The sequence below is a fragment of the Sarcophilus harrisii genome, chromosome 2 (genome assembly GCF_902635505.1).
Source record: "Sarcophilus harrisii chromosome 2, mSarHar1.11, whole genome shotgun sequence".
NCBI lineage: Eukaryota > Metazoa > Chordata > Mammalia > Dasyuromorphia > Dasyuridae > Sarcophilus > Sarcophilus harrisii.
Genome location: NC_045427.1, coordinates 4,240,327 through 4,263,037, shown reverse-complemented (window position 1 = coordinate 4,263,037; position 22,711 = coordinate 4,240,327). Strand labels below are relative to the sequence as shown.

At 50.3% G+C, this 22,711-nt stretch overlaps 1 protein-coding gene across 3 annotated transcripts; it reads left to right on the top strand.

The window, feature by feature from the left end:
• The first annotated feature begins 873 nt into the window (after positions 1-873).
• Positions 874-11,790, top strand: KCNS3 (potassium voltage-gated channel modifier subfamily S member 3). 3 transcript variants are annotated; one of them, XM_031949601.1, is made up of 4 exons: positions 992-1,068; positions 3,727-3,912; positions 4,616-4,765; positions 9,604-11,790. In XM_031949601.1, the coding sequence occupies exons 3-4, from the start codon at positions 4,717-4,719 to the stop codon at positions 11,136-11,138; spliced, it is 1,584 nt and encodes a 527-aa protein (XP_031805461.1). In that variant the 5' UTR covers positions 992-1,068; positions 3,727-3,912; positions 4,616-4,716; the 3' UTR covers positions 11,139-11,790. The 3 variants fall into 3 exon arrangements, with proteins under 3 accessions (XP_012396403.2, XP_031805461.1, XP_023351442.1); XM_023495674.2 differs by lacking the exon at positions 4,616-4,765; XM_012540949.3 differs by lacking the exons at positions 3,727-3,912; positions 4,616-4,765 and having other exon boundaries at positions 874-1,068.
• The last annotated feature ends 10,921 nt before the right edge of the window (positions 11,791-22,711 follow it).

Below are 22,711 nucleotides of genomic sequence, written 5' to 3'. Positions count from 1 at the left end.
AGTAGCCCCGGGCTCTTCTCCCCAAACCTTTTACCTTCTCTTCCTTCTGCCCCAGTGGTCCATAGCTCACTTGATAACTTGAGCTTCTCCAAGATCCTCTTCCCCCACCTCTCTCCTGGTCCTCAGATTTAGGGGTGCACAGCCCCCCCCAACCAATCCGGATCCTGCCTTGGTGTCTTGCTTCAGTTTTAGAAGCAGCCCCTTGGCTTCTGTTACTGCCCCCCAAGTTTCTGCGCTTTTTTCTGAACATAAAGAGTCCGGAGGAGCCCCCGGCACCACGGCCGAGTGTTCCCTTGGGCGGGTCCGTCTGGGTCTTTTTCCAAAGCCAGGAGGGGCTGGTGGTCGCCGCCAAGTGCTCGGCGGAGGGGGCGGCCAGAAACCTGGCCTGGGCCAGTTAGAAGGGGGGGGATGGAGGGGGACGGACGGGAGTGGGCAGTAATGAATGGAAGCTCTGAACTGGACTGTGCTGGGCGTGCGTTACCTCGGTGCCCACCCTGCCGATCCCCAAGTGTGTGTGTGTGTTGTATTGTGTGTATGTGTGTGTGTGTGTGTGTGTGTGTGTGTGTGTGTGAGTGTGAGTGTGTGAGGGACAGAGGGAGGCAGTGAGCTGTAAGGCACAGAGCCTGGGCCGGCCCGCACAGCAGCTGCTTCAGTTCTGGATGACTGGACAGTCTCTGGGTGCCGGAGTCGGGGAAGCCCCTTTCATCCCTCTGGGTCTGTTTGCTCCTCCCTCCGGGTCCATTTGCTCCTCTCCGAGGCTCCTCTCTGGCTCAGGATCCTCGGCTCCTCTGGCCCCACAAACCCAGGCCTCTCACTCCAGGGGCCATGAGCCCTCTTTTTTGCCTTTGGATCCTTAACTCTAGCCGGTATAGCGGCTGGCACCTACTCGGTGCTTAATAAATGCTCATTCATCAGATGTCCCATGGACTAATGATAGCTTTCTGTGCCTTTTCCAGCCGTTTCCCCCCCCCCCCATGGGGCCGTTGTCTTCTAACTGGACGGACCTTCTGTTAGACCAGAGAGGGCTCCCGAAGGCTGCCTTGTCCCCATTGGAGCCCGGCAGCAGTGGTGAGTCCGGGGAAGGGCCGGGTTGTGGGTGCGTCACCTTGTTAGCTCTCCAGAACGCCATCTCCACCCTAGCCTGGGAGGGAGAGAGGACAAGGCCCCCAGCCCCCATTGCTGAGATGGGAACAGGTTCAGCTTTGCTGCTGAAGGTCTTGCCAGACTTGGAGTCTGGGTCTGGGTTCAAAGAACGGTGGAATTAAAATTCCTGTTATAAATACTCACCTTGGGTGAGGTGCTTCTACTCTGACAATAAGCACCTATTCAGTACCTTCTGTATGCCAGGCACTGTGATAGGCACCTGGGAACACAGAGATCAGGGTGAAAGAGCTCCTGCCTCAGAGAGCTTAAATCCCAGCAGGAGAAAATGGCTCAGCGCCAGAACCACAGACAAGGGGAGCCCGCAGTAACGGGCACGGACCCGAGCTCAGAACCCTAAGGCAACCATGTGTCTCCCAAGAAGCAGGACCAGGAAGGGCAGCAGGCGTGAGGAGACACTTTCAGGAGTTTCCAGAAAATTGTCCCACTCCTCCTGGCCCCTCTCTGTAATGTTCTTCTTTTCTCTAAATTATAGTCGTTCTCTGGGAGCAGGTTTCTTGGGGGACTTCTGGGGGCAGCCTTCCTTTCAGTTCAGAGTGATAATCACCCCAAATACAGCCAGGAGTTAAAGTCCAAATCCTTAATTGTCTCCTTCAAAATAGCCCAGTTAGTTTTCTCAGAGGCCTGTCTCTCTCCTTGGTTCTGAGAGCTCCTGTTGCTCATCCTTTGTCTCTTCCAGCTTCAGCCTCCATCTCCCTCTGTCTCCAGCCAGCACAAAGGTGATATATGGAATGAATCTGCCTCTGCCTCTGAGAGTGGGCTTGTGGGTTAGTGGGCTTGTCCTCTCTGACTTGTGAATCTCTCAGAGTCCTCTCTGACTTGTGAATCTCCCAGAGTCCTCTCTGACTTGTGCATATTGTAGAACTCCAACGAGCACTAAATACATCAGGGAGCTAGAGAACTGTTAAGTACTGCGCTAAATTAGATAACTGACTTAACACCTTGTAAGAATCCTAACACCTCCCCATGACTCCCCTTGGGAGCTTTAAGGCGGAGCATCCTTGGGACAAAAAGCTGGTCCGTGGTGTGTGTTCATACTACGGGTTTCGTGACTAATTCCGTTCTCCTTGTTTATCAAGGTGCAGAATATTGGAGAAATAGGGAATCAGAAAGCATGCCTTCAATGAGCTTCCATGAGTGTGAGTGTGAATGTGTGTGTATGAGTGTGAGTGAGTGTGAGTGTAGGGGGAACGTGGTGGGGCAGGTAAATGAATACATTGTGATTTGGGGAGGAACGAAATGGAATAGCACTTATTAGATACTTACTGTTTGCCAAGCAGAGAGTAAGTGCTGGGGATCCAGAGCTGGATGGTAATGATAGCTGGGGCTGGGCTCAGGCTGTCCAAGAGAACTCCCCTTTGTGCCTCGGGCTTGGGTTCAGGGCAGGCTCTTCTGGAATGAGGCAGAGGGACCCTGGGAATGGGTGGGTAATGGGAGATGAGGCACCCCCCCCCAGACTGGGTCTTAACTCTGGTTTGAGAACCAGTGAACTCTCCAGGGAATGCAGCTCCTGAGAAGGGCGCACCCTGGACCCTCTATGATTGTCATTTAATAATTAGTAAAACAAGAGTCCAGCAATTTATAAAACCAAAAAAATAAAAACTAGGCCCAGGCTATTATGATTATCCCTATTTCCATAATCACTGGATCCCCTTCCCCCAGCTGTGTGATATTTGAAGGGAGAGTGAGGCTGGCACGGGCGAGGGCCGCCCCTTTCCAGAGATGGCCCTTCGGTGGCTGAGGCTCCACAAACATTGGCAGAGGAGGGAAAGCCCAGATTGCCCTGCAGCTCAACCCAACAGGCTTTTGTGCAGGAATCCTGCACAAGTGGCCTCTGTCTGCCTCAGTTTTCTTATCTGTAAAATAGGGGGGATAAAAGCATTTACCCCCTTGTCTTAGCACAAGCCCTGGCACATTGGAAGCGCTGAAGAAATGTTAGTGATGATGATGATGATGATGATGATGAAGAAGAAGAAGAAGAAGAAGAAGAAGAAGAAGAAGAAGAAAGGCACAAATGCTAATTTAGAAAAGAATAAAAAATGGGCACCAATGGGCACTAATATATATATATATATTATATATAATATAATAGAGTAATGACTAATTACAAAGGCACAAGTAAGACTAGCCACATGACCTGGGTCTTTCTCAGAGCTCTGTGAACCATATTTACCTCTTCTGTGTTATGGGGATAATTCTGGCTGCTTGGGGAAGCTCGGGCCAGCCAGCTCCAGTTTGCCTCAGTGAGCATCTGTTAAGCGCCTGCTGTATGCTGGACACAGTGCTGGATGTGGCACTGGGAAGACAGTCTGTAGTCTCAGCCTCTCTCAGCTCCAGGGAGGTTCTGGCTCGGCTGAGCGGGCTTCCCAGGGGTCCCTCACGTTTCCTTCTGTCTCTGGGGAGGCCTGTCCTCCCAGCAGGGGAGCCCACCCCTTGTCCGAGTGCACGTGAGCTCCAGGGGCCCCTTTCCTTAGAAGAAGAATCGGGGCAGGAGGGAAGCGGCGCCGGCCGGGGCTTCATCCTTGCAGGTCCGGCGACCTCTCACTTTGGTTCTTCCCTCCTCAGATGAGTAGAATCTCCCCCTGGCTTCCTTGGCCAGGAGATGCCCAGGCCCGGCCCCTTCTCCCCGGCTGCCCGAGGATCCCTCTCGTGTGCCCCTGAGTCCAGGGGGGGTGGACGGCACTGCCCGCCGGCGATGGAGACTCCACCGGACAGGATGAGGGGAGCCTGTGGGACCTCCTGCGAGTGTGGGTGAGAGCTCCGGCTGGGCTCGGGCCGGCTCCGGGGGGCAGGGAGCCAGAAATCCGGAACAGGGACAGATATTGGGCATGGGGAAAGAGGGGGAGGAAGAGGAGGAAGAGGGGGAGGAGGAGAAGTAAGAGGAGGAGAGAGAGAGAGAAGGGAGAAAGGAGAAGGGAAGGGGGAGGAAGAGGAAGAGGAGAGGGGAAGGGAAGAGGAGGAGGAGGAGGAGAGAGAGGGAGAAGGGAGAAAGAAGGGAAGAGGAGGAGGAAGGGGATGGAGGAGGGGGAGGGGAGGGGAAAGAAGAGGAGGAAAAGAAGGAGAAGGAGGAAGAAAAAGACGAGGAGGAGGAGGAAGGGGAGGAAGGAGAAAGGAGAAAGGAAGGGGGAGGAGGAAGAAGATAAGGAAAAGGAGGAGGAGGAAGAAGAAAGGGAGGGAGAGAGAAAGAGGGAGAAGGAAGAAGGAGAGGAGGGGAGGAAGAGGAGAAGGGGAGGAGAGGGGAAAAGGAAGAAGAAAGAGAAAGGAAAAGGGGAGGGGGAGGGGGAAGGAAGAGGAGGAGAAAGATAATTTCAGATCTTGCCCAGACTCTTCCCAGCTCTGTGACTCTGGGCTCTGACATCCATGAACTGAGAGAACTCAGCGGTGCAGTAGAGAGTACTGGACCTGGCGCTTCTTAAATCCTTACTTAGCCTTTTCCCCCCCCCCCCCCCTCCAGGTCAGCTTCATCAGCTCTGGTTGGGATCATAGCCATGGCCTCCTACTTGCTTCCCTGCTGCGGGGTCTGCCTTCTCCATCTTCTGTCCAACTGTCAGAATAATGGCCTTAGGACATATTCGTGGCCGTGGAACTCCCCTGTTCAAAAGAGGTGATCTTTGTCAAACATTTGGCACAGTGCCTGGGACATAGTAGGTGCTTAACTCCCCTCTTTCCCAAGGAGTTTTAGTAGCTCCCTATTGCCTCTAGGATCACATGCCAACTTTTCCACTGAGTGTTTAAACTTCTTCCCATTCTATCCAGATTGAGAGAAATGAATATTAGACTATATTTTTAATAACTAAATCCTAATTCATGGTCCTCCCCTTCCCTCCTCTTTTTGTTAAGAAGCCGCCCTCAGAGCTTTCATTCACAAGACGCTTTTTCTGGGCTTTTTCTCATCCTTGCCCCTCACATGCTCCATGGGATCCTGCACTCCCTTGCCAGCTGCTTCAGACTGTCCTGACTTTCCCACCTCGCCTTAGCTGACTTCTCCCCCTCCCTTGCAGCCCCCTCCTCCCTTTGACAAGTCTTTCCTGGGACCCCCCCCCCAGGGGAAGGGGCCAGGCCACCATTCTTTATTGGTCTTTGCTTCGGCCTTTCTGGACTTCTCCCCATTCCTACTTCCCAATGGTCACTTCCCTACTTCCCACATTCCCACTGGAAGACGGAGCCAGGATTCAGAAGGCTCTTGACAGACACGAACATTTGGGTCAATTGAGTAAAATGAAATTCGGTAGGAAAACTGCGAAGCCTTGAATGTGGACACAAAACTCAGTTCCATCAGGGTCAGAGGAGTCGGCCCAGGCAGAGCTCAGGTGGTCGCAAGAATGACGAGCCGTGGTGGGATGTGGCAGTCAGGCCGGGGCCACATCGAGCTGAGGTAAGCCAGGCTGTGGCTTCGGAAATAGAGAACCCGCTTCTGCCCTCAGCCGGCCCAGCCGCAGTCACTGCTCAGGACTGTACTTTAAGAAGGGCACTGATGAGTTAGGGAGCACCCGGAGAAGGGCCCTCAGGGTGGTCCAGGCCATGAAGAGTGGCTGAAGGAAGTGGACACGATGGAACTCTCTCCCTCCTCCTCTCTGCCTAAATCTCCCCATCTGCAGGAAGTTTCCCAGAATCCCTTTTACTTCTGGTGCCTTCTCTTGGATGATCATTTCTTATTTATCTTGACCACAGCTTGCTGGAACATGGCTGTTTGTTTGTGGTCTCCTCCACGTTGTGGGTTTGCCTTTCTCTGTATACCTAGAGCTCAGCACGGTGTCTGCAATACAGTAGGCACTCGATCGATGTTTGTTGACCACTTACCTGACACACTGGCTCTTTGAATACATGAAGGCCTGTTGTGCTGGGGAGAGATGAGACTTGTTCTGCTTGGCCCCAAAGGCCAGGACCAGCTCAGTGGGGGACGGTATGAAGAAGGCTGTAGTGGCTGGAGCTTAGAGAAAACTGCCCAAGAATTAGAGCTATCAGCAAGTCAGCTGTACCCTGGGAAGGTGGCGGGCTCCCCTCCTTGGAGATCCACCATGTGTCGGGCGTAATGGTGGGGATTTCTTTCAAGTGTCCAATGAAGTCCCTTCCAATTCCCATGTTATAGGAATCTGTAAAATGATGATAATAATATCTGCAGTTCTCTCTGTCTGTCTCTGTCTCTCTTTGTCTCTCTGTCTATATTTGCATTCTCTGTCTGTCTCTTTCTGTCTCTGTCTCTCTGACTCTCTCTGTTTCTCTTTCTCTCTGTCTCTCTATCTCTATCTGTTTCTTTCTCTCTGTCTCTGTGTCTCTGTGTCTGTCTCTTTCTGTGTATGTCTATCTGCCTCTCTTCTTTCATCCCTTCCTCCTTCCCTCCCTCTTTCCCTTCCTCTGTCTCTATCTCTGTCTCTGTTTCTGTGTCTGTCTCTGTCTCTCAGTTTCTCTGTGTTTCTCTCTCTCTCTCTCTCTCTCTCTCTCTCTCTCTCTCTCTCTCTCTCTCATACCCACACACACACACACAACCGTCCTGAGGATAAAATGGAAAAAAGGATGGTTAACAATGAATCTTAAGGCACCCCATAAATCGCCAGTTATTTTCGTTGCGAATTGACATGGAATTTCCCTTTGGAGGGATCTGAAGCCAGGGAATAACGTGGCTTGCGCCTGGGGACCGTCTCTGGCTGGGAAAGAAGGATACCGAGCTAAGAATAGAAAGCCAAGCCGGGCAGGAAGTCTCCGGGAAAGGTCAGCCGGCCCATTAGCCGGTGGGACAACAGACAGTACGTGCTCTGCAACCGTCAGGACCGGGCACCGTGGACAGCACCTGGAGGTGGATGGCAGCCTCTGTCCCTGTTTCTTCCTGGAAACAGAAACTTTCCTCTCTTGATGGATGAGCCCAGAATGATATTTTCAAGCCACATTCCTCCTCGTGCCCTTTGTAGGGGAGAAAATCTGGCCCGGCGGGGGTCGTTGGACTCCCAGGAACCAGAGGGAGAAGGGACTGCTCCCTTTATGCTGCTCAGAGCCTCGGGCCCTGTCAGAATGGGCACAGTACCCACAATGCCCTCAGCTTCCATCTCAAGATCAGGAAATGCTTTTCTCCTCAGTCCCATCAGTCAGAGGCCCAGGGTGTGGGAGACTGGAGACACCTGCTTCAAATCCGCATGGATTCTTGGGAAGTCACGATCATCCTCTGAACCTCAGTTTCCCCATCTGTACAGTGAGGAAGTCGGCCTGTCCAGCAGTTTTAAAAGAAAAGCATACATCTGTGGTCCAGTCCAGGGCAGGAAAGTCTGGAATCTCTTCAGCTCCTGGTGCTAGCAGTGAGACCTTGGGCAAGGATTTTCCCTCTGAGCCTGAGTTTCTTTATTGGGGATGTTGTTAGGGTTGGTAATGGGACTCTGAGAGGTTCAAGTGGGAAGCAGGTGGGGGGCAGGTTGGAGAGCTATGACTATGGTCAAATCTACGGGGACTCCCATTGTATCAAGAGGCCTGAATGAGACCATGCAGAGAGCTTTCTGCTGTGAACTGTGATTAATTCTGGTTGTTATTAGATTGGGAGGGGACAGAATGTGGTGAAGAGGGGAGGATTTTCACAGGCAGTGGCACCAGCAAGTGGGGAATAAGTTCCATCCGTGTCTTAGTTCCTTCTGTTTGAGAAAGCAGGAATCGGTGATCTTGGAGATGTCAGCTCCAGGGCCTGATGATTGAGTGACATAGAGACTGCAGCCACTGCAGAGCTCTGTCTGGTGGCTGTGTGCCACTGATATGTGCTGAGTGCATCTCGAGTGGGAAGATCCGGGGAAAGGACAGCAGGGCTCCTTCCTAACTGGCCGTGCAGCTGGGAAGACAAGAGTCTTACCTGTGACATGATAAGGGAACAATTAGGCAGATTTGACTGTTGCAGATGCCGAGGACTATGGGAATGCAGAAAGGGGATGGGGAATCCCTGGACTGAATCCATGAAGATGTATTTATTAAGCGCCTACCCTGTGCCAGGTATTGTACTTGGTGCTGGGGAAAGTGAGACAGTCCTGTCCCCAAGGAGCTTATATTCTGTCAGGCAAGCCCACGTGAGTACTCGTATGAGCAGATGTAGCATATATACAAAACACGGAGAGATCAAATGGGGGAAGATACTTGCAGCTGTGGGAGTCATGGAAGGATTTATGGAAAGGGCGAGACTTGAGGCTTAGGAACACAGAGAAAAGCAACAAAGACAATTCCCATGGCCCCGGGAGAGAAAGGATTGAAAACTTAAGGGATTTCATTTCAATTTCCCAAAATCTAGAAGTTGGATTGTGGGACTTCTGATTCTAATATTCTGGGTTCTGAGTTCTAAAGTTCTTTTAAAGCCGACATCTCTCCTCTAGGAGCTAAGGTCTTTCTAAACTCTTTTGTTGTAGATGTTATCAGTTCTAGACCAGCTTTGACTCTCTTTTGAATTCCCTTTCAGTTCTAATATTCTGTATTCTCTGTTCTAGCTTATTTCCAACTTGGACCATCTGTGAGTCCGTGACTCCGCGAGTTGTATCTTTCACATGTGGAACCTTTTTTGGATTTGTCTCTGGAAGAGTGAATGTCCTAACTTCATAGATGCATGTGTGTGTGTGTGTGTGTGTGTGTGTGTGTGTGTGTGTGAAGAGGGATGTTCCTCCTTCATCAACAGCCATTAGAAATGAGTTCCATGACACATATCCTCCTCTGGTGACCTCCCTTTCAGTGGTTCAAACTCATCATTTTCACTGGCTTGGTCACAGACTCTACGAGCATAGTATTCAAGAGCCTCCATCTTCATAAAAGACCCTAGGAAAGGATTTCTTATATTATGGATTTCTTCTCTTCTCTTCTCCTCTCCTCTTCTCTTCTCTTCTCCTCTTCTCTTCTCTTCTCTTCTCTTCTCTTCTCTTCTCTCTTCTCTTCTCTTCTCTTCTCTTCTCTTCTCTTCTCTTCTCTTTTTCTTTTTCTTTTTTTGTTGTTGCTGAGACACTTGGGGTTAAGTGACTTGCCCAGGGTCACACAGCTAGGAAGTGTTAAGTGTCTGAGGCCAAATTTGAACTCAGATTCTCCTGACTTCAGGGATATTATAGATTTCTTATGTCCAATTCAGGCAAATGTTTTTTTTTTTTTAAGTCTTTACCTAAAATTGTGGTACTTTTGTAGATTTTGGAGATTAAAAAAATCAAATTCATTAGGACTAACAATAGGGACGTGAGTTTGGCTAGGAGTAATATCCTGGTCTGCTTTCCTAAAGGGATTTGGGGATGGAGGAGGCAGAGTTACCAGCTTGGGATCCTGCCAGTGGCCTAACACCAAGGCTGGCTTTAATTTCCTTCTAGCTCGTGGGAGCGCCGTATTTGCGCTCTCATTTCCTGCCAGGTTTTTAATTCATCGTCTCTGCTCGGGAGGGAGGGTAAGAGTATCTCTTCGGGGCTTTTGCGGGATGGACCGCCTAACTGTGTCTGGTATTCCTTCCAGATGCCGTACCCTCGCCCTTGCCAGTCTCCCGGGTCAGCAGGCAGCCTGCAGCGGTCGCCATGGTTTTTGGTGAGTTTTTCCACAGCCCCGGACAAGACGAGGAGCTGGTTCACCTGAATGTGGGGGGCTTCAGGCAGACGGTGGGCCAGAGCACCCTCCTCCGCTTTCCCCACACCAGACTGGGGCGCCTGCTCGCCTGCCACTCGGAGGAGGCCATCCTGGAGCTCTGCGACGACTACAGCGTGGCCGAGAGGGAGTACTACTTCGACCGCAACCCCTCCTTGTTCCGCTACGTGCTGAATTTCTACTACACGGGCAAGCTCCACGTCATGGAGGAGCTCTGCGTGTTCTCCTTCTGCCAGGAGATCGAGTACTGGGGCATCAACGAGCTCTTCATCGACTCGTGCTGCAGCAACCGCTACCAGGAGCGGAAAGAAGACAACCCCCACAAGGACTGGGACCAAAAGAGCAACGACGTCAGCACGGACTCCTCCTTCGAGGAGTCCTCTGTCTTTGAGAAGGAGCTGGAGAAGTTCGATGGGATGCGCTTGGGCAGCCTCAGGAAGAAGATCTGGATCCACATGGAGAACCCCGCCTCCTGCCTCTCCGCTAAGCTCATCGCCGTCTCCTCGCTGAGCGTCGTGCTGGCCTCCATTGTGGCCATGTGCGTGCACAGCATGGCGGAGTTCCAGAAGACCGAGGACGGCGTGGAAAACCCCGTCCTAGAAGCGGTGGAGATCACGTGCATCGTCTGGTTCACCGGGGAGCTGGCCATCAGGCTGGCGGCCGCCCCCTGCCAGAAGAAGTTCTGGAAGAGCCCACTGAACATCATCGACTTCGTCTCCATCATCCCCTTCTATGCCACGTTGGCCGTGGACACCCAGGACGAGGAGAGTGAGGACATTGAGAACGTGGGCAAGGTGGTCCAGATCCTGCGGCTCATGAGGATCTTCCGCATCCTGAAGCTGGCCCGGCACTCGGTGGGGCTGCGCTCCCTGGGCGCCACGCTGCGGCACAGCTACCACGAGGTGGGGCTGCTGCTGCTCTTCCTCTCGGTGGGGATCTCCATCTTCTCCGTGCTCGTCTACTCTGTGGAGAAGGACGATGCTGGCTCGGGGCTGACCAGCATCCCCATCTGCTGGTGGTGGGCGACCATCAGCATGACCACGGTGGGCTATGGGGACACGCACCCGGTCACGCTGGCGGGCAAGCTCCTGGGCAGCACCTGCATCATCTGTGGCATCCTGGTGGTGGCCCTGCCCATCACCATCATCTTCAACAAGTTCTCCAAGTACTACCAGAAGCAGAAGGACGTGGACGGGGACGCCGGCGGGGAGGAGCCGGCCCCGGGAGCTGGCCAGCTCCCCTACTTCAACATCCGCGACCTTTACGCCCAGCGAGTACATTCCTTCCTCTCTAGCCTTTCTTCTGCGGGGATCGTGGCCAGCGAGCAAGACTCCACGGACGCGTCCAGCATCGAGGAGGCCGAGGATGCCTACGACACCGCGTCCCTGGAGAACGACCCGGCGAAGTGATTGAGGCGTCCCGGAGGCAGGCGTGGGAGACCCGGAGGTGGGCATGGGGAACCCGGACGTGGCTCAGCCACTCGCTGACCGTGCGAGCCTGGGCCAGGCACACTCCCCACGAGCCTCAGTTTCCCTCTTTGTCAAAGTGGGAGAGTCCGGTTCAAAGCTTCTGCTTTGGCATCCTGAGACCTTGGAGCCAGCGGGGGGCTGCCGGGCTGGATTGTCGGGTCTCGCTGCTGTTCCTCCAGCATTTCGCCTCTAACCTTCTAGCCTTTGGCACGCCGGTTCAGATCGCTAATTCTCAGGGTGAACCTTTCCGCCATGGTTAGACAATCATTGCTCGGAATCATAGCTCAGGCTTTATTTTTTTCTCAAGGAGGCTGAAGAAGATGCCTGATTCAGCAATTTATTTTTTACATAGCGTCCATGATGCAGTTTGAAATGAGAAAGGGAGCAAGGGAGCCCTGCTGACGCCCCCAGCGGGCTGGGCGTGTCCTTCATCCCTGGGGTGGGTGACCGCCAGGGCATGGCGCGGGATGCAGCGACCCAAGAGTCTGTGTGCATGTCAAAGCCAGGGCGGGAACTGTGCATGTGCATTCAAGTTCACACGCTAAACATGGAGATTAGGAGCCTAATAAACGTCCTACATCAGTGCACAGACCCTCCCGGCTTCTCGTGTTTGTGTGCTGGGGAAACAAAGCCCAGGCTGGGCCGAGCTTTTCACTGATGTCCAAGTGGGAAAGACCCCCAAACCCCAAAGGCACTTGTTTAAATAATCCTTTTTGGGGAGAAATGATTCTCTCCATTTCTTCTTCCTTCCTTCCTTCCTTCCTTCCTTCCTTCCTTCCTTCCATAAAACAGAGGCACTTTAGAACTGAGAACACAGAATGTCAGGCCTGAAAAGGACTTTAGAACCAAATGTCTTAGCTGAGAGGGGCCTTAGAACAGAAAACAAGAACTGGGAGGGACCTAAGAACACACAGTTGCTGGGAGCAACCTTAGGGCTGGGAGGGAATCTGAGAGCGGGTAGGAGACAAAATAGTGTTAAGTAGCTTAGATGCTTTTCCCTGGTGATCTCTGTGGTCCCTCCCTCTATGCAGGTAGCGGGAAGCTCCCTTTGGTCCCTGGATTGTGGCCTCAAAACCGGCAGCAGGAGGGCAGTGGTCCTCCCCAAGGAGCCATGGGGCAGCAGGGAGAAGCCAGGGTCTGCAGTCAGAGGAGCCGAGCTAGAAGGTCCGCTCTGTTCTCTCTCCCTGAAGGCCCCTGGACAGTCCCTTTGCTGGTTCCAGCCCTCAGTTTCTTTTTTTGTAAAACAAGAGGATTGGACCAGCTGGGGCCAAGGGTTCCTTCAGGACTGAATTCTGGAAAGCTGCTTTTATTGACCAAAGTCTCATGGTGATTGGTAGTTGGGGGTGGGGATTTGGGATGGGGGCAGTGGGGGATGCCAGCTGTGCCCAGGTGATCGCCAGGTAGGGAAAGGTTCATTTGGTCAGAGGAGATTCAGTTGGAAAAACTAGAAATACTTGGCCTGGATGGGGTGGGGGACACAGGAACAGGGCCAGTCCAGCATGGGCGGCTTTCAGCTCAGTTTAAAGAAGAGTTCCTGACTCCATGGAGCTCTCCGACCCTGCCTCAGGAGGGGAGAGTTCCCCATTCCCAGAAGCCTTCAATAAAGTCTGGGTGACCACCTCATATAAGAGGGATTTGATTTCCTTCTTTTCTTTTAATGATTACTGGTTAGCTTTGGATTGGTGCCTCCGAGCGCCTTTTTGTTCCGTGTGCTCCCCCAACACGGCTCCTAGGGAGGGAGGAGGGTCCTGATCTGGGCAGCGGATGGGCTGTGCACCTGCTGCCCGCAACCTCATCCAGCCGAGCTCAGAGATGGAGGCTCAGGACTGGCTTGGCTGTAGCCTGAGGAGTTTTTCTGTCTTTAAATACCCTGGCTGCCTTTTCTTTTTGCACTTTCACCTCCAAATATATGCCTCCCTCCTCTACCCAGGGACCCCTTAATTGTAACAAAGAACAAGAAAAAGGGGAAAGTCAGTTCTGCAAAGGGAGCCCCCTCATTCTGGAGAGAGGATGCAGGGTCTCACGGCCATACTTCCCTACCCCGTCCAGAAGCGGCTGAGACTCAGCTTGTCATCTTTTTTAGCGAGACTGGGACGGATCATTGAGGAGACTCCATTTTTTTTTGTTGCTATTTTGTGCTTTATTCTCACAGTTTTTCTTGAAAACCCATCAGGATGACCCCGAAGGGCTGGGATCCGCCTGCCTACCCTGAGGGAGGGAATCCCAGCTCCCAAAAGTGAGGGTATCCCTTCCTTCACTCCTTCCCTCTTCCTTTCCTTGATCAATGACTGATGATAAGGAACCAGGTTTGGGAACAAGGCCGGTCTGAAGCTGTGAACTGCTCCAGATGTTCCCAGGGGCTGGTGCACAAGGACCCCTACCCACCCACTCCCCAGAGGAAGAGCAAAGATATCAGGGACTAAGTAGCAACAGGATTTGGGGGAGGCTGGGAGGAAAAGTCCCTGTGGGAAAAACTCTAGAAAGGAGGGTATGTTCCAATATGCTGAAAGCCTCATTGGGGTCTCACGGGGATCTCTTCCTGCCCGGGGGACCACAGATAGGTTGTTCTTGGGGCAAAGACCAGTCCTCCTTGTGGGAGGCTGGCTCGCCAGCATCACCATGCAGTCCTTTCAATCTGTCTGACTTCCTGACGCCATCTGGGGTTTTCTCGGCACAGATGCCGGAGGCTCTGCCATTCCCTTCTCCAGCTCATTTTACAGCTGAGGAAACTGAGACCAAAGGAGTTAAGCCACGGCCCGCGTTCGAGTCACGCTGGCCAAGGATTCCCTTAAGAGAGGGGCTGGGAGGCTGAAGCTGCGCCCTCCCATTTCTGGGCTTTCCTTTTGGGCACTTGTGGTCAGACACACGGAAACGTGGTTTCGATTTGATTTGACAAACTTTATGAATATAGAGTCCGCCGGGAGTCCAAGACCCGAGTCTCCTCTAGAAATACGAACATGGGAGCAGAACCCTCCCTGCTCTCAGGATGCTCGGCCTGCTGGATTCCTTCTCAGTTTTTATGCCTTCAGAAATGAGCTCCCCAAAGTCCCAGTCACTCTCCACGTTCTGGGTTTGTGCTGCTGGTGCAGCATTGGCCCCCCAGTATTAGGGGAGCCCCTGTGGTGGCTCCATGGGGAGCTGATGGCTCCTTTGCTGCTGGAGATTGAGGAGTCTCACAGCTTTGTGGGGTGTACCACAAATGGGGGCTCTGTGTTAACTAAGTGGCTTTGTGTCCTGTAGGGCTGCAGCCCAGTGGACAAGAAGCTGGCCTCAGGCTCAGTTCCAGTCCCATTTCCATCCCAGACTGACTGTGGGAGTCTGGCTAAGGTCCTTTGTGTCTCAGTGTCCAAGCTCTCCAGGACTGTGGGCTGTACAGGGCTTGGGGAGCAGAACTGTAAATGCCTCCTTCTTGGGGACATTACAGTGTTCCAGAGCCATAGGGTTTGGGGAGACGTTACAAGGTGAATCCTTGGCTCTCAAGGGAAAGCTGCTGCTTGTTGGGTAACAGTGCCTTGGGGCTAGCCCCAAACCTGCAGCTTCAAACGTCCCGTTTATGTGTCTCTTGGATCCGTTTTTTGAGGCTGGTTCTGTCCCACAGGCTCTGTGTCCTCCTCTTCTTCCTGGATACCCAGAGCTTTGTATCTTCCTCTCTCTTTCTCTCATCCCTCTGTGGTGAGTACAGCCGGAACTGGGAGTCACCTAAACCCCAGGGATTCTCCTTTAACAGCCAGGCTCGCTGACAACTTGCTGATGAGCTTGGGAAATCCATTTACACCCTGTCAAGCAAAGCGTTGTTCTCAAGGAAAAACAATAAAAAAATCCCCATTCCTCATATTATGAATGCGAGCTCTGGGAGTGCTGACAATATGGTTTATAGCCCATAAATGTTATGGCAAATGGGTGTTCTAGGATCCTTCTGTCCCTGGATAGAGCCTTTATCTAGGAAAGGTGGAGGTTCTGAGGAGCCTGGGCTGCTGATGGCTAAATAGCATCCACCATCCATTCATCCATCTACTCATTCACCCAACCTATCCATCTACCCCTCCATCTACCCACCTCCACCATCCATCCATCCATCCATCCATCTATCCGTCCATCCATCCATCCATCTATTCGTCTATCCATCCATCCATTCAATAATACAAAAATACAGACTTTACAACTTGGAAGGACCTCAATGGCCATGTGCAAATAGGGATCTCCTCTATAACACACTGGAAGAGAGATTGTCCACTGCTTGAGCTCTTCCATGGAAGGGCACCCCCCACTTGCTAAGACAGCTCACTTTTGTTTTGGGACAGCTCTCATTGTGAGGAATTGCTTGTCTTTGAGCCGGCAGAATTTTGGGGATCCCAGGGTTGGGAACTTGGAGCTGGCAGGGACCTTAAAGGCCATCAAGTAGAACTGCCCCATTTTATAAATAGGGAAACTGAGTCACAGGAAAATGAAGCATCTTAACAAGAGCATCACAACTAATAATGGCTGAGCCCTGGTTTGAATCCTGACTCTGAGTACAGTAATCCATCTATTGTCCCATGCTGTCTTCCATTTCTATGGTGCTTTGGTGTTGATCATTAAGCAGTCAGTCAGCATATATTAAGCACTTTCTGTATACCAATCCCTGGGAATACAAATACTACTCTTTCTTGAGCTAAACTGAGATGTTAAGAGACTGAGTAGGTTGGTGGTCACATAGCTGACAAATAGAATTAGAGACTAGTTGTCATGTTAGTTTGCCCAGTGTTACTTGCCTCAGATTGTGTGAACAAGGTTGTTAGAGATTCACGGAGGCAAAAATCACTTCTGGTGGGGATCAGGGGGTAGGAAAGGCCTTGAGAGGAGGGAGCATCTGCAATGGGACCTGAAGGATGGATTGGATTCCATCTTGGGCTCAAATAATTATGCCTCACTCAGGGTCTTCCAAGAAGAGTAGCTTGGCCAGTGTGAATACTCCAGCGTTTCCAGATCTGATCCTATCAAGTACCTCAGTACCCTCTGTGGGGGGATTCTAGGTTTTTGTCTGAAACAAGGAGAGGAAGGGGAGGGAAACCTGCGCCTCCCCTTGTCCCTGTGCTTTCCTCTCCTTTGGTACTTCAGATGTTTATATCCAGTGGGAGAATGATGCTGAGAGGGCTGAGGTTCCCAGGAAGCCAGTAACTCCAAGCACTTGGCTCAGTGCCTGACTTATGGTACCTATTTAATAAATGCTTGTTGACTGGCTGGCCAATTGAGCCAGGAACTTTCCCCTGTGGCTCATTTTCAAGGGCACAGTCAAGTCCTAATCTACAAAGGTCTCCCCAGAGCTGCTTGGGAAGCAGCCACCGATCCTCTGCCCATCCCCCTTGAGGACTCACATTTATCCAGTGCTTTATAGTGATAACAGGTTTATGGTCCGCCACAAAATGTTTTAAGAGGCTCCCTGTGCTAGGTGAGACTGTGTGGGCGAAACTAGCCGAGCAGGATGTGCTCCTGGCTCTGGTCAAGGAGGAATTAGGAGGGAGGAAAACAAGCCAGTGTTCCAGGGGAGTCTGGGAGGGATGTGACTGACCTCTGGCTATATGATCATTTCACTGCTAGTGTTCCAGGCAGCTCTCCAAGGTGGTGACACGCATCCGTGGAGGTAATCTCCCATCTATTCCAGATCCAGTCCCTGCCGCCTGATTCTTGAGTGACATTTTCCAGCCCTTCAAGGATTTGTGGCTGCATCACCAATTTCTCATTGGTCCCTGCACCTTTTTCCTCAGTTGTATTATGTTGCTGTTGGATTATACCAGCAAAACGCCTTTTCCTTTTCCTTTGGGTAGTCCTCATATTCAATCCTATGGCAACTATGGTCTTGGATGGCCATAAGTCATCACCAAAAGAAATGAATGAATAAGATAGAGCTTTGGTTCAGTGCTTTGGGGTCATTAAGAAGCTTTACAGTTTCCACCAACACAATCCATCTGGCTCTCCTAAATATGGTTCAAATTAAATTATGATGAGTGAATGCAAAGACTTTAGGACTCTAGGAGTCCAGTCCAGTCTTTTTTTCTGGAGGTCAGGACACTTGGGGCTCTGGATCCTGTGCTTGACCCCAAGCTGTTTCCCATTGTCAGCAGGGTCTTGGACACGGGCAGAGAGGGAATACTCATAAAAATGTGTCAATCAAATGCACCAAGACAGGAGAGAGAACTAAGATTGTTCGTGCTGGACTGAAAAAAAATCAGGCCAGCTTAGGACATTAGGCATCTAAAAGGGGGAATTGAATAGAAATAAATGGAAGATCTTTTATTTGGGTTAAAAAACAACTTTGAAGTACTTGAGTTTGAGATGCTGGTGGGACATCCAGTTCAAAGTGTCCCTTGAATGGGATGGTAAAGTGACAGGTCCTTCAAACAATTGAAGTGTCCCCAAAGTGGACATCACATTCAAGATGGCCGGCCTTTCTTCCCTGACGGGTATTGTTAGTCATAAGATGACTTGTGCTTATCTGGGTTTCCTTTTTGGGGACTCTCTAGGGGTGGGAGGGCATTGGACCTTTCCAATGTCAGACTGGCTCCAAACTCTTTGGGCCCAAACTGATAATAACAAAATTTTAGAAGTGGGTCACGAGCAATCTCAGAATGAATAAATGAAGCTAATTTCCTATGTGAATAATACCCACAAAATCAAGGGATGCTTCCATTCTGGCACTATGTCACGTTCTTCTCTCTACCCTAAGTATGATCCCCATCACTGCCTGGAAGTTCAGATACTCGCTTGGATGTTCTTCTTCACTCTCTCCAGCTTTTGGATCCCTGCCCAGCCTTGAAAGTACATCTCGGATGCCACATCCTTTAGTAAACTTTCCCAAGTGGCCCCTCTCACTCTGGTGCCAGCCAATAGTGGGGAGGCCCAGCTCAGAAGCCAGAGGACCTGGAATCAAACCCTACAGATGTGATCTTATAAAAGTTCCTTCTTTCTCTTAGCCCTCAGTTTCTTTATCTATAAAAAAGGGGACTGGCCTTGGTGACTTCTGAGGCACTCCAGCTTCAGTGAGGGTCCTGAGAGACCCCATGACAATCAGATCTTGGGCCATTTTCCTACACTTTTCATGCAGTTTGTATTATCTGTGCTTTTAAGACTTCCAAGACTCCTCTCTCCATGCTCAGTGGCCATGCTTTAGATTAACTTTCCCTCTTTCCTAATACTGAATATGGGGCTCTGCACACAGTAGGGACTTTACAAATGTTTGATGAATTAAATGGAAGCTATAACATGGGAGTATGACTTCTTTAAAAATCACGGAGAAGTTTGGAAAGGCAATGGAAGAGAATGAGAGTAAAGTCTTGTACCATCAGGAGATACTTTCCAGATATGAATGACTACTATGAATTTTATTCATTCAGAGCCCAGATGGTCACATTTAAAAATCAGAGTCCTTTCCAAAGCAACATCTTTAGCTTGAAAAAAAGTTCATAAAAGAATAGAAAGCAAGTAAGAATGGTGAATTGGTATTTGAGGACCTGCATTCAAATCTAGCCCCTGCCTCTTACTACCTGGTGGACTTTGGGCAGGTCATTCATCCTCTCTTTGTGACAGTTTGTGAATCTGAGAAATGATGGGGTTGACAGTGGGACTCTCTGGGTTCTTTCCAGCTCTACTTCAATGAGCCCGAATGGATCACAGAAAATCACGGGACAAAGCTGTTCACACTCTTCCTGTGGGAAAAGGAAGGAGATGTAGATGAGAGACAAGGGTTTAGTGGAATCAGACCCTTCTCCTCCCCACCCCTCCCCAAAGCGAGTATCTCTAGGTCAGTTGGGAGAATGTATTTGTCTCAAGGCTATATAATACTTTAATAAATGACCATGAGAAAGGCACAGATGAGAAGGAGAGTCATTTGAATGATAAAGTTGAAATTCAGGAAGGGTTTTTTTTTCCTATAATAATTGGGGTTAAGTGACTTGCCCAGGATCACACAGCTAGGAAGTGTTAAGTGTCTGAGACCAGATTCGAACTCAGGTCCTCTGACTTCAGGGCTGGTGCTCTATCTACCGAGCCACCCAGCTGCCCCCTCAGGAAGGTTTTGACAGGCTGCCATGCCTGGCATAATGCCATTTAATGGAGATCAGTGCAGTGTCTTGCACTTGGATTCAAGGTTGGGGATGTCTGGTTTGAGTGAAATTTTCTGAGAGATTTGGGGGTGTTAGCACTTTGGAAGGTCAGCAAGGTGGCATGGCAGCCATAGATGGGAACGGGGGTCTTGGGCTTTGTGAAGAAAGGTCTCAGAGTGTTAGGACTGCAGAGGCGAGAGTCCTTCTGTGCTCAGGCCATATCTGGAGTTCTCTGTTCAGTTCCATCCATCATGACATAAGAAAAAAGAGCAGAAGAAGCTTGAGTCCATGTCCTAGGAGGACCAGTTGAAAGTGGGAGAGATGCATGATTTGTGCAGAAGGACAAAAGGCTTGGCGGACACAGGGAAGCTGTCTTCCCATATTTAAGGGGCTGTCATTTGAAAGAACAGTTTTTTTCTGCTGAGGAAAGGAAACTAACCAGAGGCCAAAAGTTGGAAGGAAGGGTTAGGCTGGGTCTTGGAGTGTTTCTTCCCAAGCAGAGCTCTCCGGGCTGGGGAGGGGGCTTCCCCCCAGGGAAAGTGCTTCCTTATATCATATGGAGGTCTCTAGACAAAAGCTAGAAGGCCACGGCTTGGGGATGTGGCGGGGGGGAATGATTCCTTTGGATACCAGGAGTCCTTGATGGCTGCCCAAGCCTCTTCCCACTCCAAAGGCCCATCCCCAACCCATCCAGCCCCAAAATGCCACTGGAGTTTATTTCAGATGTAACAGCAAAGTTCTGTTAACATGGACAGGTTTAATCCTTACCTGTACCAAGGAAGCCCAGCCACTGAAGTGCTAGAAACGAGGGAGCTCTGCTTTCCCAGGGTTCCACGGCACCGCCTTCTGTTTATGGATGACAGATTTGTCATGTTTCAACTGGAGACCAAGAAAGTTTGAGAACCGCTTTTGTCAGAGAAACCTCTACCTGGAGCGAGGATTTATTTGCCTAGATTTTCTTCCTATGCCCTATATAAACTTTGAATTGTTACGCCACTAATGAATATTTTCTCCTGTAGTTTCCAACTAATGGACGACTCCTTCTTTCCTAAGATAGCCAAGGTAATGAAATTTTGCAGCAGACCAGATAAGTGCATCTTGGGCACTGTGGTCCAGCCCTTTCTGGACCTCACTGATGGTCCTCAATAAATCCAAAGGATCATTCTTCACTTTCTGTTCTCTCTCCTAGTTTCCTCTTCCTCAGTGGGCAAACCTGCCACCGATACCAGTTCCATGATGATGATGATTTTTTACTTTCCCTCAAAACTTTCTAGTGTGAGCGCTTTCAGATGAAACCTTCTGCTAGTGTGGGGACCAAACCCCAGTAGTGTTCCTACAACAGGTTACCTACATAGCGAACTAAGATGTTTCCCTCTTAAATAATAGGTATTTGTGGTTTATAATGTGACGGCTCCTCTGTGATATAGGTTTCCGATAACCACCTTTAGAAAAGTATCCAAGAGTCATGATACTTTACTTCGAATTTTCTTGTTGTTGTTCAGTTGTTTCAGTTATGGCTGACTCTTCATGACCCATTTGATGTTTTCTTGGCGAAGATTCCAGGATGCTTTGCCACTTCCTTCTCTGTCTTATTTTACAAATGAGAAACTGAGTCAAATAGGGTTGTCACTCGCCTAGGGTTACCCAGCTAGTAGGTGTTGGAAACTGGATTTGAATTCAGAAAGAGGAGTTTTCCTGACTTCAGGCCCAGTGCTCTGTCCACTGTGCGGTGCAGGTGCCTGAAAATAATTTTAGAAATGGAGAAATTAGGCAGAATCTATACAGAATTATAGAAGCTTATAAAAAGGATGAAATTCTCCAGTCAAATTTTTTTTTAACTCAAAACCAGTTTTTCTTAGAAACTAAAGTTGGACTTTTATCTACATGTGAAAATTAGAACCTCTTCTTTCATGGCCCACTTAGCTTTAAGTTGTTGGAGTCAATGGATGAGGAACGAATCTGTAGATATCCAGTATGGTGGAGACCTTGACTCCCTAAACTCATTAAGGGCCTCCCTTTGGGCAGCATTATGCTATAGCACTAGGTGAAAAAAGTTACTATTTCAGACATGGTAGTTGGGTTGTTGAGGCTGTGGACAGAGCCTTGGGCCTGGATTCAGGAGGATCTCAGTTAAAATCCAAGCTCTGATACTCACTAGCTGGGTGACCCTGGGCAAGTCGCTCAACCCTGATCGCCTCACTGAAAAAAAGTAGTTTTGAAATATGTGACAAAGGACCTGTGGGATCTATCACTCCCTCAAATGAAAAAAAAACCTTAAAACTAAAAGGACAAACATACAATTCAACTGTATCTTTGAAAACAAAGGCCCCGATAAATTATCTCTCTAAGAGTCTAAATAATAACATTTTCATTACTAGACTTCAACACCAGCAACTCTGAAAATTAGAGTGTAAATGGGGGAGGAACATGAGAGCGGGAAGTCATGGGCGTTTCTAACTTCAGGGCTGTTCCCTAGTGCTCTTGGGTAGCACCAAAGTGAGGTGTTTTAGCCAGCCAGTCAATGCTCTCTTTTCACGGGTCATGAGATGATAGGGATAGAAGCAGTTTGGTGGGCAGAGGCGGTCACGGTGACATTTGCATTATTTAGCACCTTCTGGGAGAACAATTCTCAGGAACACAAACATCTTTCCTGTCTCTGATGTTCTCTAACAAAACAAGGCACATGGTGTAAACCAAACGGCCGTGGTTCCTGGGGGGTTATGGGTAAGCATAGAATGTCTCTGCTCCAGAATTCGGAGAGGAGACTTGAAAAATCCTGTGCTGATTTCCAGCTGGAGCCGTTTAGGGAAGGAGGAGTGGGGACCAGGGAAATCTTCCTTTAGGGGATGGAACTTGAGTTGGGTCTTCATGGGTTGTATAAAATTGGCAGGCAGCCATGTGGGCAGAAAAGGAGGGCAGGGGCTTGGCGTGCTAGGCAGAAAGGACCAGTGAAGAAAGGGACCAGCCAAGGTGGTGGAGTCCAAGCTGCCTCAGGGAGGTGAGCAGCCTCATTGGGCTACACTTGTAGGGGAGAAAGCTGGAGGCAATTCTTTCATTGGATTCTTGCCACACCCCTAGGAGTTTGGGAAAAGGGGAATTGGAACCCCTGCTTTACAGATGAGGAAATCGGATCTCAGAATTTGTGGAGGCCAAATAGCCAAGAAGTGACCAAAGTAGGACCAGAATCTGAATCCCACAATCCTTCTGTTGGCCTACCCCACTAAGAAAGGCAGATCAGACTCCAGAGACTCAACCCTTCCAACTGTCTTCCTATAAGCAGCCCCAGTGGGGGGAAAGAGAAGCTCTACAGAGGAGCAAATCCCTGCTTTGTGCAGGGAAGCGAGGGCAATGGAGACAGAAGGGCCCTTCAGATCATGGCGGCCAGCCCAGCTGGGTGTGGCCATTGTCCCATCTGGGAGCCGACATGGCCCTAGG

Coding starts and splice junctions, on each gene's coding strand:
- KCNS3 (XM_012540949.3), top strand. CDS start 975: ATGGGGCCGTTGTCTTCTAACTGGACGGACCTTCTGTTAGACCAGAGA. Junction 1,069..9,603: donor ATTGGAGCCCGGCAGCAGTG/GTGAGTCCGGGG, acceptor TATTCCTTCCAG/ATGCCGTACCCTCGCCCTTG.